Source organism: Cervus canadensis, chromosome 17 (assembly GCF_019320065.1).
Source record: "Cervus canadensis isolate Bull #8, Minnesota chromosome 17, ASM1932006v1, whole genome shotgun sequence".
Lineage (NCBI taxonomy): Eukaryota > Metazoa > Chordata > Mammalia > Artiodactyla > Cervidae > Cervus > Cervus canadensis.
The window spans coordinates 62,875,647-62,892,698 of record NC_057402.1 but is presented as its reverse complement, the minus strand read 5'-3'; the positions used below and the strand labels follow the sequence as shown (position 1 = coordinate 62,892,698).

The window sequence follows — 17,052 nt, the reverse complement described above, 5'->3', positions numbered from 1 at the left end:
TCTGTGCCAGCACGAACTTTAAGGGCAGGCCTCTTGGCCAGCATATGGTACATGAACAGTCAGGCCTTAACATCAAGGCAGATGGTGAGCGCTGGACACAGCGGCAGACCACTGGGGTTGATTAGATCCTGGGACTGGTCCCGTCTTCCCAGAGAGGTGTCCTTCAACCCAGCCGTGGCTGGATGTGAAACGGGAGGCAGCTTCCTGTTACCAGGGCCTGGAAGGGACCCTTGCTGACACCTCCACAGGGGAATGGGAGAAAAAGATTCTAGACAACTCTGCGGATAAACGCCCTTTGAGGAAACAGCAGGCAGGAGGCGCTGGTCTGGTCGTCAGGCACAGCCCTCTTCCACACCCTGAACAACGGCAGGCAGTGTCCCCCCTGCGGATTCCACCCAGACTTCCTGAACCAATTCACACACAGCCAGGAAATGCTCAAGAGGCAGCAGCCCGCCTCCCGGGGTCCAGGCTGACCTGCTGGGCTGGCCAGGATCCCGCCAGAGGTCTCATTCTGAAGGCACAGTCCCGGGCTATCTTGGAGTTGCTCCCATCCTGAGTTCTTGCTCTGGGCACCTGCCCAGCCCTGCAGGCTGCCTCCCTCAGACTAGATACTGCCCTGAGCTCCAGGCTGACTGCCGCTGGGTGGCTCCTGAGTCCCACTCATCCCGAGCTGGCCCTCCTGCCCCACAATGACTCTGGCTCTGCCCCTCTCCTGAGCCAGCTGCCAACTTCCGGCTGGACCGCAGGCTGCTCTGGCCTCTCCCAGGGACGGCAACACATCCTTCTTGGCGTATTTCCACCCACAGAAGGGGCCCTGCTATCTGCAGCATGGTCAGAAAGTGTGTGCTCTGGGGGTGAACAGACTTGAGTCAAATCCTTCCTCTACTTACTTCCTGGCCAAGCCATTCTGAATGATCAGTTCACCCCTTTCATCCCTGAGGCTTGGTGTTACCATCTGTACCCTGGGGAGAGTAACCTGGGGAGTCTGTGGTAATCGTTCACTGGGATCAGGCACGTTGGAAGCTTTAGGGCAAAACACGTGGGCACTGCTCGGAAAATGATAACATTTTAATGGGGTAATTAACACTATTATCATATAATCAATTTATCATTTGCTAAATGCTCTCCATATGACACCCTTCAACATCCAGTAGTTTTTAGCTCTTTTCTCTGTCTATGAGGATTTGGTATCAGACAACAATGCATCACCTCCAGGAGGAGCAGACTCATTAACTTTCTTCTCAGTGTCTTAATATTACCATGTCTTAATATTACAAAGAAAGAAAGACCTCTATATTAAAAAACAAAACAAAACAAGATATTAGGCTCTTAGTGTCAGCCGTAACTCTGAACCACCCCCTTGCAAAGCTGCCTGTGTAAGACAGTATGTGTGTGTGCATGTGTGACTCACACTGGGTGCTCCGTGCATGCATGTATGCATATACATGTATATGTGTGTGTGTGGACTGTAAATACCTGTATCCACCAACAGAAGCCAGATGCTCCTGCCCGAGCCAGCCCTCCCCTCCCGAGGCAGCTTACCTCCATGTTTCTGCAGAAGGTGGCATTGGTGCCAAAGAGGATCTGGCACTGCTCGTTGGCACTGTAGTGCATGCCTGGCAGCTTGTGGGGCAGGCGCACCGCGTGCTGGCTCCTGGGGTCTGTGACCAGCAAACAGGTGCTGACTTTCGACCTGAAACAGCCAAGCGGAGAGTTGGTTTGCAAAGGTACCTCCCAGGTTTTTGTTCTACTCTGCCAGTAACTAAGCAGCAGCACTCTCCAAGTCATTTATGGGGAGATGACCAAGCACCGGACACAGGACTACACCTTTGCTCTTTTCCAGATAGCTGAATGCAGATCTTTACTCGGGAGGCCATGAGAGCAGGGCAACAAGAAGTGGCCCGGGCACATCACCCACATAGCACTGTATTTTTCTTGGGGAGTCTGAGTGCTTTCTTGGATGAAAATGCTTTTGAAATAGATTGCTATGATATGTTCTCAGAATGAATCAAGAAAAAATTGGAGTTAGGGTTATTTTGCTTTTAAATAAATAAGCAAACAATCAAGCAGGCAAGCTTATTTCCAATTCTGCAGACTTTCTTAGGGGCGGGGTCTGTCAGGTTCTGGACACTGGCTAGTCCAGGTGCCCTACCTGGCCATGAAAGCTGGCTGGTGGCACGCCATGCAAAAGACTTGAGGATTTCAACCAGGACAGAAATGTTCCGAGATGTTGAGAACAGCTCTGACAAACAACTGGGGGGTGGTATGGCTGAGGCTCCTTTAGGAGTTAAATACTTAAATGCTTTTATTTTTCAATTCCTAAAACAAGGCAGATGGTAGGAAAAAGAAAACCCAGCCTCTTGCCAAGATTCTTGAAGAAAAGAGTTGCATGCACGCAATACACACAGGCTGACTATATTAAAACTAACAAGGCCATTTTTAAGCCCTTAGTTTCCCAGCTACAGGAAACATCATAAAAGAAGACCCAGGATGAGGACAGAAGCCAGAATGATCCCTTTGATCCTCCATCCTGAGTTCACTGAGCACTCCACTGTGTTACAGGACTATAAAGCTCTGTGTATAGCAGAGACTCACTGACCCTTTCCGTCTCCGTGGTGGGTACAGATGATGCAGTTAAGTGGTAAAGCAATTGGGGTCTGCCTGTCAAACCTATAAGTTCAGCCCTGAGGTCCTGACACTAAGGGACGCACATAGTACTTGAGTACAGACTCTATTTGACAGAGGTCTGACATCAGATAGCTAATTCTTCCACTGAAATCTGAGAACGGAGTAAGGCAGACACATTCTGGAAAGAAAGTGGTTCTGAGATAAACCCGTCCTAGCCCCACATGTGAGGAAGGTAAAGCAAGCCCTCCTCCCAGCAAATGGACTTCCATCCAGGGAAGCAGCCTGAGCTTTGGGGAAGCATCCAGTTCTACAGCAGCCAGGGGTGCCACTAGGGTGGTGCCCACTCTTGGTCAAAATGATGAAGAGAAGTGAAATAAAACCTTGACAAGATATGGTCACTGCATGACATTTCCATTGATAAAATTTGTGACCAGCAGCGGGTTGGCCAACGTCATACCAGACACATGCCTGGAAGGAAGTCTCTCCAGCTGAACTGGAGGAGATTCACTTCTGCTCCTACTGGCTGATACCCCGACTACTGTGCTATAGGAAGTATTGTAGCACGTTCTACTGTACTGATGGTACAGAATGATTTGAGGACTTACTTGAGGAAGTTCTCGAGGTCATCTCGACTGCAGGAGGACCAGGAGAGGTCGCTGGGGCTCCGGCCTTTCACCCACTCTCCCGACATGATGTGGGACCTGCCAGCGCAGGAGGAGTGGTCATCGTCGTGGTTCATCCCCAAGCTGCCCGAGGGAGAGGGGGAGAGGGCGCTCATTACAGGCTTCTCATCTCCTGGCCCGGACGCCAGCACCCTGTGCCCACCTAGATCACAGCTCAGTCACACACAGTAGCACAGGAGACGCCTGCTTCCCTGCCATTCTCAGAGCAGACCGCGAGTCACGAGCTTAAAGAGAAAGAGTGAGGGTGATGACTCGCTTACTCAGTGAGCGGAAACTAATCGACCATGTAACCAACAGCATTCACCTAACAAATGAATGATAAATGAGTGAACCAATTATATTAAATGCAATATTAGAGTTCTTCTGATGGTTAGACTTGCTTTTCCACACTAACATATCCCAGTGTAATGCTTCAGTATCTCACTGCCTGCAGAGAAGTCACTATGCTAAGGGCTGGTGCCAGCCAAGACTCTGACTTATGAAAACTCATGAACACTCATGGCTTTTGATTCACATCACTATACCTGGGTCCACCAAGATCAGACCTATCTCCTTCCCCACCCAGTTGTACCTGGAAGAAAACAGGATGCTGATGTAGATGAGGGAGGCTAACTGTAAAGTAAGCGGAACAATGGTCTCAGTTCACAAACAGGCTGGCAGTGAGGGGAAGCTGAGGAACAGAACACTGGTGATCAGATGGCCCACCGTCTGCTGACCCGTGACCTCCAGGCCAGAGAGTGCGTAAGGGTTGCTCACTCTTTGTCAACAGCCCCCTGGAAAACACATACATGCTCCTTCCTTCAAACATATTTAAGAGAGGTTTCTCAAGGGCCAGAAACGGCCTAGAAAGAGAAGATACATTGGGCATAATAAGCCATCAAATCAGCCTGGGAGAGGAGACAGACCCAAACAGAGCTGACTACGCCAAGAGGTTGTAAACGCGCCTCTGCAGCCTTATTTCTCCCAGTTCTCCTCACATGCCTCCAACCATCTTTCGTCAGTTCTTCTGTGTTCTCACTCCACTCGGTTCTCTCACCACTCGGTGTTCCTGTACAGAGAGGCTACCTTGGCCACCCCCACATGAAACTGGGGAGCTGACCCCGCTCCCATCGCTGGAACAACAGGGCCTGGCACCCGAGCTCCTGCTCCAGGTGAGCAGGGCCCCCTCTGGTCACCCAGCAGGTCCGTTCCTATAGTTGAGGGCATGCATACCAAAGGTAAACTGAATTTATACTCAAAGATATTTATAATACTTGTTATTTCAATCAATACATGTGGTTACATGTTATGTTAACCAGCGTAATATGAGCATAAAAGTAAAGTTTTCATGAAAAGCAATTTAGCTAGAAGCTAAACTAGGCTGCTGCCAAGCTGGGTGTGGGCAAGACAACAGTAAAAGTTGAGGAAAAAATCATAAAAATCTGCCCTTAGACTGTATCACAAGGGTCTTTCAAGGTCTGCTGAATCTAAAAAAAGAAAAGAAAAGAAAAAAAAGACACTGAACTCAAGCTCATCACACTATAGTTGTGGTTTCTGTGAGGAAGGTGATGGGAAGCCCCAGTCAGCTTCCCTCAGAGAAAAGGCTTTCGCTCCCACCACAAAATTGGTGACAAAATGAATGTTTTCATTACTTAAGTCAAAACAAAATGGCCAAATGTTTAAGAACCTAAGTATAATTTCTTTGCATTTCCCCTTCTGACCCAGTTTTTCCGTTAATGGCTCAGCTGACCAACCACTACCCTGCTATCCTGTCAGACAGGAAGGTTTCTGCGGTGCCGCCTACACATTGGCACCCCCTTCCCCTCAGTCCAGGCCTCTCCTGCCAAACCTCTCCCTGAAAAATGACTGCTCCTGGGATTTCCCATGGGCTCTTCCACCCCACCAGGTGCCCTCAGCACAGCTTTCCATCCCAGCCTGTCCACCCACGACTGACAAAGAGCAAGTACTCTATAAATATTTATCAAATGGATTAACTATTTGATGCAGGAGAAAACATCAAAAAATTGGAGGATCCACATCCACAGTAGCTGTGCTGGTCTAGGGCAGCGGCCTGCTCAACAAAACAATGAAAACCATCTCTGGGTAGATGCAATCTTGTTTTCCTGCCTCAATGCCAAGAATCCATCCAATTACAGTTAAGTAGAGAGCCTAGAAATTATCAGATACATCTGACCAATAAGGATAATTTTCCAATGGTATTACTCAGGTTTTTACTTTCTTTTTCCTGCTTGTTATCTGTGGCTCAACTGATAAAGAATCTGCCTGCAATGCGGGAGACCTGTGTTCGATCCCTGGGTTGGGAACATCCCCTGGAGAATGGAAAGACTACCCACTCCAGGATTCTGGCCTGGAGAATTCCATGGACTGTGTAGTCCATGGGGTTGCAAAGAGTCAGACACGACTGAGCAACTTTCACTTCACTTTTCATACCTTTATCTATACACACACACACATATATATATCCATCTCTTTGTTTCAGGAAAGAGAGGAACTGACTGCAAAAGATATTAAGTCACCTTAAATTTGATTTAGGGTTTGATATGATATCTATAAATAAAACAAGTGATAGAACTTTCAAATGGGTAGATCTGAAAATGTTGATGGCTTCCAGGGAACTCTGGTGTAGAGGTTACAGAAATAGAAGGTCTCATGAAAAAAGTGGCTCCGAATTCCATCACTAAGGACAAAGTGTGAGCACAGAATGTGGAGCAGGTCAAACTGTGTCATTGCCCCCCTGGAGAATCCAATCCCAGGGAGACTCAACCCGGGATCCTAACCCCCCTCCCACATCCCAAGCTGGGACATCCTGAGCGGCCCCCAGACGCTCCTTGCCGTTTGGGAAACCACAGTCGGAAGACAGCCAAGCCCTGGCAGAATGGCTTTGCCACGTATGGAGGAATGTTTCACTTGTGACTTACTTCCAACTTTCTTCCCCGTGGTCAAGCTGCTTGTAAAATCAAAGAGGTTCTTTTGCCCATATGCCAGACTCCACTGGCCAGAGAGCCTGGTCTCTCTGGAGACAAAACTATGTCCACCAAAGCGCTCAGAAAAGCTGACTGTGCTCTTGACACCTGTATGCCCACAGGGCGTTGTGTTAGTGGTTCATGGTGCCAGCCCCCAGAGAGGGACTTCCCTAAGGAATGTTCTAGTCAGCAGGATCAGCGAGGAGTGCCGTTCTCAGGTTTCTGGAGCTTGCCTCGAATACAGATGGTGCTGGATCTGGTTTAAAATGTTCAAATGCTAAGTAAGAGCTTCACAAACTTACAGTCTGAGGAACTCACATTTAGGTGGGAGTTTTGAAATTTGAGGTCTACATAAACTACAGTTTAGGCTATTTTTAGTTCAAGTTAAAGATCACTTGACTGAAGAAATTTCATGTTATTTTAGGTTGATGTCTGTGGTAACATTGTATTTAACAGAACATGTAGCATTAAGCACACACAGCAACTTTAACCCTAAGTGACTGAGATTAAGGACACAGATGGGTCTCATGGCACATGTGGTCCAGATTTATCAAACACAATGACTTCATGGCCTTGAGTAGACTTTATCTTAAGACAAAAGAACACGGTGCTTCCAAATCTGCTTCAGGAAATCCAATATATACCATGTGGGAATTCTGAAAGGCAACGCACCCCCCTTGCTAGCTTCACTGAAATCCTGGAAGGTGCAGGACATACTAGGTGTTCTGGGGCTGGTACCCATGCCATTGTGGAAACTTCGGTTTTACCTGGTTCAGAGCCTGTCTCGAGGACGCTTGGGTGTTTTGATGTCAGGTTTGTGACCTGGGCTGCCTCCCTTTATAGTACTCTAGGCTGGGTTTGTGAAATAAGTGCTTGGGCGGAATGAAAGACCCCAAAAAGGTTCCCATGAAGGCAGTCTCTCCAGGGAAGGGGTTGAGGCTGGCTTGAGTCCTGCTTCAACTGTCCCCAGGGAACACTGCCTGCTTGTCCCTTTTCAATAAATGTTTACTATTTGAAATAACAGGAAAGGCCCACAGCAGTTTCCAGGAGATCATTACTGTTGATTAATAAAATAATAATAAACACCTCCAACATTACTCTAGAAGGGAAATTCTTTACTACCACTACCTATGTGCCAAGAACCAGACTGCCCTCAACCTAAAGCTACTCAGAAACTTTACCTTCAAGGATTAAAAGTCACCAGGGGTACCAGGCTGCACTCATTTATACAGGTTGAACAATAGGGTTGATTGTCATGATCATCAATAACCCCATTTATAGGGAACACAGCATCCATATTCTCTCACCTCAGAGAAGTTGTTTTTATTTTTATATAGGAAACTGAGCTCATCAACTTGCAGGGACTCAGGAACACTGCAACTACTAGAGTAGACCTAGGGCCTCCACCCTAGGTCCCCAGAATACAAATAAGCTCCAAACACCATGGAGTTCTGAATCACTAATGGATAAAGAATAACCAAAATAATGTTAGTGTTAAGTGCATTTTGCTAAAAAGGATAACAGCATAGTAGGTGAAAATGGATAACGAACATCAGGGCATACAGTACATATCTCTCTTAGATAACCAGAGTACAGAAATCAAAAAACACTCATGTTCTTGGGTTTACATAGATGGGATTTTGATGTCAGTTATGTGAGTCATGTCTGACTTTCCCTCAAAGTAGTCTTGCCTAGGATTTGCATGTGTGAGTGTATAAACATATACCTACACACACAAGATCCATTTCAAATGGGCTTTAAACTTTTAATTCAGGTAATTGGGATGAAATAAAAAGAGAAAGAAAAAGGAAACAAAGCACAGGCGATTCTATCCCCTACTCGGGTTAATGAGTGTGCATGTGTGTGTACAAGTGCAAGCATGCATGTGACCACGCACCCTTGGGAGGACAGAAGAGAGTCGGCCATCTGCCCTTCTCTCAGGGTCTGGAGGCCTCTCTCTGTGAGAACAGCATCACTCTGAGGGTGACTCTGACGCTTCACGAAACAAATTTTTCACCCAACAAGGGCACAAGGTGTGGAGTCTTGATGCATGAAGTTCAAATTTTGTTTGATGCTCAGAGAAACAGCTGTCACTTCCAACAGTGTTGGGGAGACTGGGGTGATGAACTTTAGACAGGCTGTGTCTGGTGTCTTGACGTGGCGCTTCCAAAGTGATTTTCAAAGATAGTTCTGATGAACTATTTTCACCTTTCATCCTTATTTTAGAACCTAACTGCACAACATGCAGCAACACAGGGCTATTATTTTATCTGAGTGCTTTTAATTTACATCACCGCTATGTCTCTACAGCCTCCGGATAGAACAGGGAAAGGAGTGACCATGTCATTTCCCTCCTTCTTGATGAGCACCTTTTGGGGCTACACAACTGGAGTCATCTGCTTGAGGTCACATGCCAGGTTAATCTCAAAACCACTGCTCTGGGCCCCGTGAACAACAGCAGACACCATGCCTCTCCAGGCCGAGGCTTCCCCTGTTCAAACTCCTTTTCTCCCCATGTGCCCGCCCTGACTCTGCTTGAACATCTACATTCATGCTCTGATTTTCTAATAGTTTTGATGAAAATACATAAATAGTCAAAGAGGATGGTATGAAACCCCCCTTTTCACATATAACTGGAGTGCTGTATTTGAAAGGGCCTGGCTTGGTGTCAGACTGACCTGGGTGAAAATTCCAGCTCTGCCTTGAGAGTCTGCATCCTGGTCTATGACTGAATAGGGCTCATGGTACTTAATGTCATTCATTCACTATTCAACAAATAGGCTCAAATGCTATGACTAGACACTGTGCCAGGGGCTGGTGCAGGCCAGGCGCCTGCATCCATGGAGTTTACATTCTGAAGAAATGGAGATGAGGGTGATACGGGCCAGCAGACACTAAAGAGCCTGGCGAGCAGTGGGCTCTGCAGGACAGGAGGGTCTTGCTGCTTCTAAGCACATGCCCGAGTGAAGGAAGGCTGGCCGCACCCAAGCTGAAAACTCAGGTGCCCTCAGAGAGCTCCGAGTTAAGGAGGGAGCTGAGAGAGGCCACAAACAAGGGGCGGGAGGATCATGGCCAACGGAACAGTATCTTCCCGATCCTATGCCTTTAAATTCCATTTCTCTTCTGCAACAAGCTAACTGAATAGAACCGCCTGCTCTAGCCAGTGTGGCCCGGCACTCAGAGAATGGGACCCTGGACAGAGGCTTCACAGAAGCCATAGCAGTCCAGCTGTTCTTGGCAGGCGGTCACCCCGTCCAGACGGCTGGGAGGACAGTCACGGTCCACACCACGCACTGCCTTCAGAGGAAGAGGCTGCTGGCGATGGCCTGTGGCATAGCCCCCGGTCCTGTCTCCCAGCAGCGGGCCATACTCCTGTTCAGCTACCAGTGCATCCAGCAGCTGGGGCTGGTGAAGACTTGAGGGACACAGGCCCTGGGGCTGCAGCTGGGTCCTCTCAGCAAGAAGCTGTCTTGGCCCAAACAGCTCCTACTGGCTCACCAGCCCCTAGACAAATGTGGTCGGGACAGTGAGACGGTTGCGTCCTCCTCTGCTCCACTGGCTCCCAGAGCAGGCTGGGCCCATGGCAGGGCTCAGTTAATAGCTGTGCAATGATACAGGCACAAGCGCCTAGGTCAGCACAGCAGCTTACCAGCACACAGAGCACAGACTACCCTTGACGCCCCCTCCCCCACAGTCTCATTGGCATGAGGGGAGGGCCCCCAGCATGAACACACGAAAAACCAGCAGCACCTCCTCGGGGGGCTCCTGGCCTCCACCCGTGACACCTCCACTGCTCAGAGCATTCCAACAGCCCATCCAGAGCCAATGAATGCAAATGTCTGTGTTGTCACTTTCATAGACTTGAAATCAAATGACAACTGCAAATTTTACCAAAAAAAAAAACAAACCCATACAGCCAAGTTGGTTTCTGACCTGGGAAAATATTCTATAGACATGTGGAGGGGGTGTCTGAAGCTATTTCCAGGTTGAAATTCCAAAGAAGTTTAGAATGATGGCTACCCTGACAAAATAAGGATACAGCCTCCTAAGGTGAGTGACTATTTCACAGGGGACAATACTGATTCAGATGAAAAGGGTACAGAGTATAAAGAAAAAACTGCCTCTATGAAGGCATAAGAAATAAGTCAATTCTCCTTCTCTCCTTTCTTTAGTCTTTTTGGAGAACTTTACTCTTCCATGTGATTTTGGTTTATCAAGTTTCATAAGAAGTCCTTTTAGTTTGGGATTCATCCAGCCTGGCATCTTGCATGATATAATCTGCATAGAAATTAAATAAGCAGGGTGACAATACACAGCCTTGTCTCACTCCTTTCCCAATTGTGAAGTAGTCAGTGGTTCCATGCCCCGTTCTAATTGCTGTTTCTTGCCCCGCATACAGGTTTCTCAGGAGACAGGTAAAGTGGTCTGGTACTTCCACCTCTTTAAGACTTTTCCACAGTCTATTGTGATCCACATGGTCAAAGACTTCACTGCAGTCAATGAAGCAGAGAATGTTTTTCTGGAACTCCATGCTTTCTCCACGACCCAACGAATGTCGGCAATTTGATCTCTGGTTCATCTTTGAAACCCAGCTTGTACATCTGGAATTTCTCAGTTCATGTACTGCTGAAGCCTAGCCTGAAGGACTTTTGAGCATATTTTCAAGCATATGTTGCTGTTCATTTGCTCAGTTGTGTTAGACTCTTTACAACCCCATGGCCTGCAGCACGCCAGGCTTCCCTGTCCTCCACTATCTCCTGGAGTTTGCTCAAATTCATGTCCATTGAGTCGGTGATGCCATCCAACCATCTCATCCTCTATCACAGGTAGATAATACCTGCCCTCAATTTTTCCCAACATCAGGGTCTTTTCTAGTGAGTCACCTCTTTGCATCAGGTGTCCAAAATATTGGAGCTTCAGCTTGAGCAACAGTCCTTCCAATCAATCAGGGTTGATTTCCTTTAAGGTTGACTAGTTTCATCTCCTTGCTGTTCAAGGGACTCTCAGGAGTCTTCTCTAACACCACAGTTCGAAAACATCACTCTTTGGCACTCAGCCTCCTTTATAGTCCAACTCTTAAATCCATACATGGCTGCTTGAAAAGCCATAGCTTTGACCATAAGGACCTTTGTTGCCATGTTTTAATACACTGTCTAGGTTTGTCAAAGCTTTTCTTCCAAGGAGCAAGTGTCCTTGAATTTCATGGCTGCAGTTACTGTCCTAAGTGACTTTGGAGCCCAAGAAAATAAAGTTCTGTCACTGCCTTCATTTTTCCCCCATCTATTTGCCATGAAGTGATGGGATTGGATGCCATGATCTTAGTTTTTGAATGCTGAGTTTTAAGCCAGCTACTTCACTCTCCTCTTTCACCTTCATCAAGAGGCGCTTTAGTTCCTCTTGCTTTCTGCCATTAACCCTAATTCTTGCTTTCTGCCATTAACCCTAGTGAGATTATTGCTAATTCTCCCATCAGTCTTGATTCCAGCTTGTGCTTCATCCAGCCTGGCATTTTGCATGATGTACTATGTACAGAAGTTAAATAAACAGGGTGAAAATATATAGCCTTGATGTACTCCTTTCCCAATTTTGAACCAGTCCACTGTCCCATGTCCAGTTCTAACTGTTGCTTCTTGACCTGCATACAGGTTTCTCAGGAGGCAGGTCAGGTGGTCTGGTATTCACATATCTTGAAGAATTTTCCACAGTCTGTTGTGATTCACACAGTCAAAGGCTTTAGCATAGTCAAAGAAGCAGCCATAGATGTTTTTCTGGAATACCCTTGCTTTTGCTGTGATCCAACAGGTGTTGGCAATTTAATCTCTGGTTCCTTTGCCTTTTCAAAATCCAGCTTGAACATCTGGGAGTTCTCAGTTCATGCATCGCTGAAGCCTAACTTGGAGAATTTTGAGTGTTACCTTGCTAGCATGTGATATGAGAGCAATTGTGCGGTAGTTTGAGCATTCTTTCCCATTGCCCTTCTTTGGGGTTGAAACAAAAACTGACCTTTCCCAGTCCTGTGGCCACTGCTGAGTTTTCCAAATTTGCTGGCATATTAAGTGCAGCACTTTAACAGCATCATCTTCTAGGATTTGAAATAGCTCAGCTGAAATTCCATCACCTCCACTAGCTTTGTTTGTAGTAAAGCTTCCTAAGGCCCACTTGATTTCACATTCCAGAATGTCTGGCTCTAGGTGAGTGACCACACCATTGTGGTTATCTGGGTCATTAAGACCTTTTTTGTATAGTTCTTCTGTGTATTCTTGCCACCTCTTCTTAATATCTTCTGCTTCTGTTAGGTCCATACCATTTCTGTCCTTTATTGTGTCCATCTTTGCATGAAATGTTCCCTTGGTATCTCTAATTTTCTTGAAGAGATCTCTAGTCTTTCCCATTCTGTTGTTTTCCTCTATTTCTTTGCAATGTTCACTTAAGAAGGCTTTCTTATTTCTCTTTGGTATTCTTTGGAACTCTGCATTCAGATGGGTATATCTTTTTCTCCTTTGCCTTTCGCTTCTCTTCTTTGCCCAGTTATTTGTGAGGCCTCCTCAGATAATCATTTTGCTTTGTTGCATTTCTTTTTCTTGGGGATAGTTTTGGTTACCGTCTCCTATGCAGTGTTGCAAACCTACATCAACAGTTCTTCTGGCACTGTGTCTATCAGATCTAACTCCTTGAATCTATTTGCTAGCACATGAAATGAGTGCAACGGAACAGTAGTTTGGCCATTCTTTGGCATTGCCCTTCATTGGGATTGGAATGCAAATTGACCTTTTCCAGTCCTGTGGCCACTGCTGAGTTTTCCAAATTTGCTGACATATCAAGTGTACAAACTGAAATCAAGATTTCTGGGAGATTTACCAACAAACTCAGATATGCAGATGATACTACACTGCCACTACAATTTCAGAAAGTGAAGAGGAACTAAAGAGCCTCTTGATGAAGGTGAAAGAGGAGAGTGAAAAAGCTGGCTTGAAATTCAACGTTAAAAAAACTAAGATCATGGCATCTAGTCCCATCACTTCATGGCAAATAGAAGGGGAAATAGTAGAAACAGCGATAGATTTTATTGGGTGGGGGCTCCAAAATCACTACAGATGGTGACTGCAGCCATGAAATTAAAAGATGCTTGCTCCTTGGAAGGAAAGCTGTGGCAAACCTAGACAGTGTATTACAAAGCAGAGATATCACTTCACTAATAAAGGTACACAAAGTTAAAGCTATGGTTTTTCCAGTAGATGTGAGAGTTGGACCATAAAGAAGGCTGAGCGCTGAAGAATAGATGCTTTCAAACTGTGCTGCTGTAGAAGACTCTTGAGAATCCCTCGGACAGCAAGGAGATCAAACCAGTCAATCCTAAAGGAAATCAACCCTAAATATTCATTGGAAGGACTGTTGCTGAAGCTGAAGCTCCCATACTTTGGCCGCCTAATGTGAAGAGCCAACTCACTGAAAAAGACCCTGATGCTGGGAAAGATTGAAGGCACAAGGCAAAGGGAGCGGTGGGGGATGAGATGGTTGGATGGCGTCACCGACTCAGTGGACACGAATTTGCGCAAACTCCAGGAGATAGTGGAGGACAGAGGAGCCTCTGTAAGAGGTCGCAAAGAGCCAGACATGACTTAGAGACTGAACAATCACAACGTTTTAGTTTAGAATTGTAGTGATTACTTTGGAGAGAAACAGCACCACTGTAGTTTTTAATCTTGCCATCCAGGGACATGCGGGCACCTTTTCATTTTTTCAGGCTTTTTTGAATGCCCTTTGGAAAAGTTTTATAGTTTGTATCATCATGGTCTTCCTTTTTTCTTTTTGTTATCAGCATCATTCCTGGGTATTCCACATCTTTGGTTGAAGTTGTGAGCAAGGTCTGCTTTTTATTCTTCCACAACTGATGACTGCTTATGTATAAGAAAACCATGGATAACTGTATGTCTTGTGACTTGCAATCTGATGAATACTCACTGCTTCAAACAGTTTGTCAGATGATTCCCTTACAAAAGGTACTTAGCCACTACATTTTGTAGTTAACCACTACTGCTTTGCTTCTTCCCTTTCAAGCTTTATACCTCATTTCTTACCTTATGAATTTTGATGGACTTCCAAACAATGCAAAAAGTTAGAACATGGGGACCTTTATCCTAGTCCAAAAACTAATGGAAATACTACTAATATTCACACATCGGATACATCAGTTATAGACTGCTCACAGGTAGGTAAACTTGGTCAGCTTAAGGGCACTTTCTTCTAAATAATCATTTTCAGAGGCCTTCCTTCTACTATCTCAAAGTAAACACTAAAGACAGTCTAACACAGTAGACAGAGTGATGCTCCAAAAAGACAGAGGCCATGGTTGATATTAAAGACCTGCTCCAGTTATTTGGGGGAGCTGAGGCAAAGTTCCTAACTCAATAGGACTGTTTTCCTAGCTGGGAAGTGAGGGGCTTGAACCAGGGATTCAAGGGGTTTTCCAGTTCAAAATGGAATCATTTTGTGATTCTTGATCTAGAAGACTAAGCACAATGTAAGGCAGAGCTGCTACTCTTTTTTTCCAGTAAGAGCTGGGTGGGCCCTATTGTATACCGGCACTTTCAGGGTACCAGGGAGACAGCACCGAGGGGCACACACAGCCCTGCCTGCTGGAAACCCACACTCTGGCAGGGATCACAGACAAGTCTGCAAGAACTGTGATGATTCGCAGTCCCTGTGTGACTATCCAATATGGCAGCCACTGGCCACATGTGGCCTATGAATGTTAGGAATGTCCTAGTATGGCTGGAGAACTGAAACTCTGATTTTATTTAATTTTCATTGAGATAAATTTAAAGGCCCACTTGTGGCTAACTGCTACCACACTGAACTGTACAGACAAGAATCCACCTCAGTGACCCTGAGTACCACCATCGTGCCAGGAGCTGCCAATGTCATCACTTTGGTGCGAGAGTATATGCAGGCCCACAAAGTACTTACAGGCTTACAGATATTGAGAGAAATAAGACAACCCAATGACACTACTGGAGAAGACTCAGTGCCAGGTGCAGACATCAGAAGCTGAAAGTGATGGGGATTTAGAGAAGGGAGCCATGCTGACTCATACTGACTCTTTGTATGACTTCATGCCTATTTTTCCTCTAAAATGGTTGTGCTGACGGTGCCATTTGTGCTAAGCCCTCAAATCGCAGAACTGTGATGTGATGGATTAGAAGAGAAGAACCTAGAGATCTACAAAGGCTTTACAGAACACCCAGGATAATGAAGGAATATCAGTCTAAATTGCTTTAGACCACAATGTCTGAAAAGAGGGATTCTCTAAATGACCTCCCACAGAGTCCTCTAATGTGCAATTAAATCTGGGACATTCTCAGTTGCAAATGAATTTTGTCAAGAATGGCATAAGATCACAAGCCTTCACCCACTAATTGAAAAAGTGAACGGTGGATTGTAACAGGGCAAAACAAAGGAGGTTATTTCTAATGCTAAACAGTTCTTCGAGACTCTCCTTAGCTTCTTAAAGAAAGATAATTTATTGAAGAAACTATTTTTATCTCAGAAGAAGACTTCACAAAAACACTACGCTCTTCTCAAATCCACCACTGACATGATGAATGTCGTCCTGGCCCCACATCCCTGGTGTGGCCTGCTCTGGGCCTGGAGTGCAGAAAGGGCCCAGGAAAGGGCCCACGTGACCTGCTGAAGGTGAGAGTGCTGTGAAACCCATGAAGATGCTACAACAGCAGCAGTCAGGCTCAGCTTCCCTCCCAAATGGCATGGTGGTTCACTGGCATCCCTTCAGTTCAGTTCAGTTCAGCTGCTCAGTTGTGTCTGACTCTTTGCGACCCCATGAACCACAGCACACCAGGCCTCCCTGTCCATCACCAACTCCCGGAGTTTACTCAAACTCATGTCCATCGAGTCAGTGATGCCATCCAACCAACTCATCCTCTGCTGTCCCCTTCTCCTCCTGCCCTCAATCTTTCCCAGCATCAGGGTCTTTTCCAATGAGTCAGCTCTTCGCATCATGTGGCCAAAGTATTGGAGTTTCAGCTACAACATCAGTCCTTCCAATGAACACCCAGGACTGATCTCCTTCAGGACGGACTGGTTGGATCTCCTTGCAGTCCAAGGGACTCTCAAGAGTCTTCTGCAACACCACAGTTCAAAAGCATCAATTCTTCAGCGCTCAGCTTTCTTCACAGTCCAACTCTCACATCCACACATGACCATTGGAAAAACCATAGCCTTGACTAGAGGGACCTTTGTTGGCAAAGTAATGTCTCTGCTTTTTAATATGCTGCCTAGGTTGGTCATAACTTTTCTTCCAGGGAGTAAGTGTCTTTTAATTTCATGGCTGCAGTCACCCCTAGTCTCCTTCAAGCCTGCAGTGGGCCTTCCCTTAGGCCTGGCTGCACTAGACGGAGGCCAGTGTGGAGCATGGGGCAGGTTCCAGGGACTCAGGTCTGAGCCTGGGGCTCCACTCGCCCCTCCTAGTCTGCCAATGGCATCCCGCAGGGCTGGGGGGACCAACTCTGAATTTTGGTTTCAGGGCGGCTCTCTGGCTTGCCAAGTAAGAACACAGCAAGGGAGCTGAAGAGTACAAAGCATGTGTGCTCCCAAGGTACACATGCAGTGTGCTCCCAAGGTCCTATCCAAGAAAGTCTGCCTAAACAGAGGGCTGGCACTTATTTTTTGAAGGAAACTAGGAGATGGGGTGAGAGTCAGAAGAATATGCCTTCTGCTTCTTAGCCTGCAGTGTAATTTGTCAAAAGGCGCTGTGGGCACCA

The 17,052-nt window shown here is 46.3% G+C and overlaps 1 protein-coding gene across 2 annotated transcripts in view; it reads right to left on the bottom strand.

Moving 5' to 3' along the window:
• ADAMTS17 (ADAM metallopeptidase with thrombospondin type 1 motif 17) overlaps positions 1 to 17,052 on the bottom strand; it is a 395,361-nt gene that overhangs the window by 185,006 nt on the left and 193,303 nt on the right. For both annotated transcript variants that reach the window (XM_043434539.1, XM_043434540.1), the window contains exons 9-10: positions 3,234 to 3,374; positions 1,543 to 1,693 (exon numbers count right to left, since the gene is read on the bottom strand). In XM_043434539.1, the coding sequence (XP_043290474.1) occupies positions 1,543 to 1,693; positions 3,234 to 3,374 (292 nt within the window). The remainder of the gene's footprint in view (positions 1 to 1,542; positions 1,694 to 3,233; positions 3,375 to 17,052) is intronic.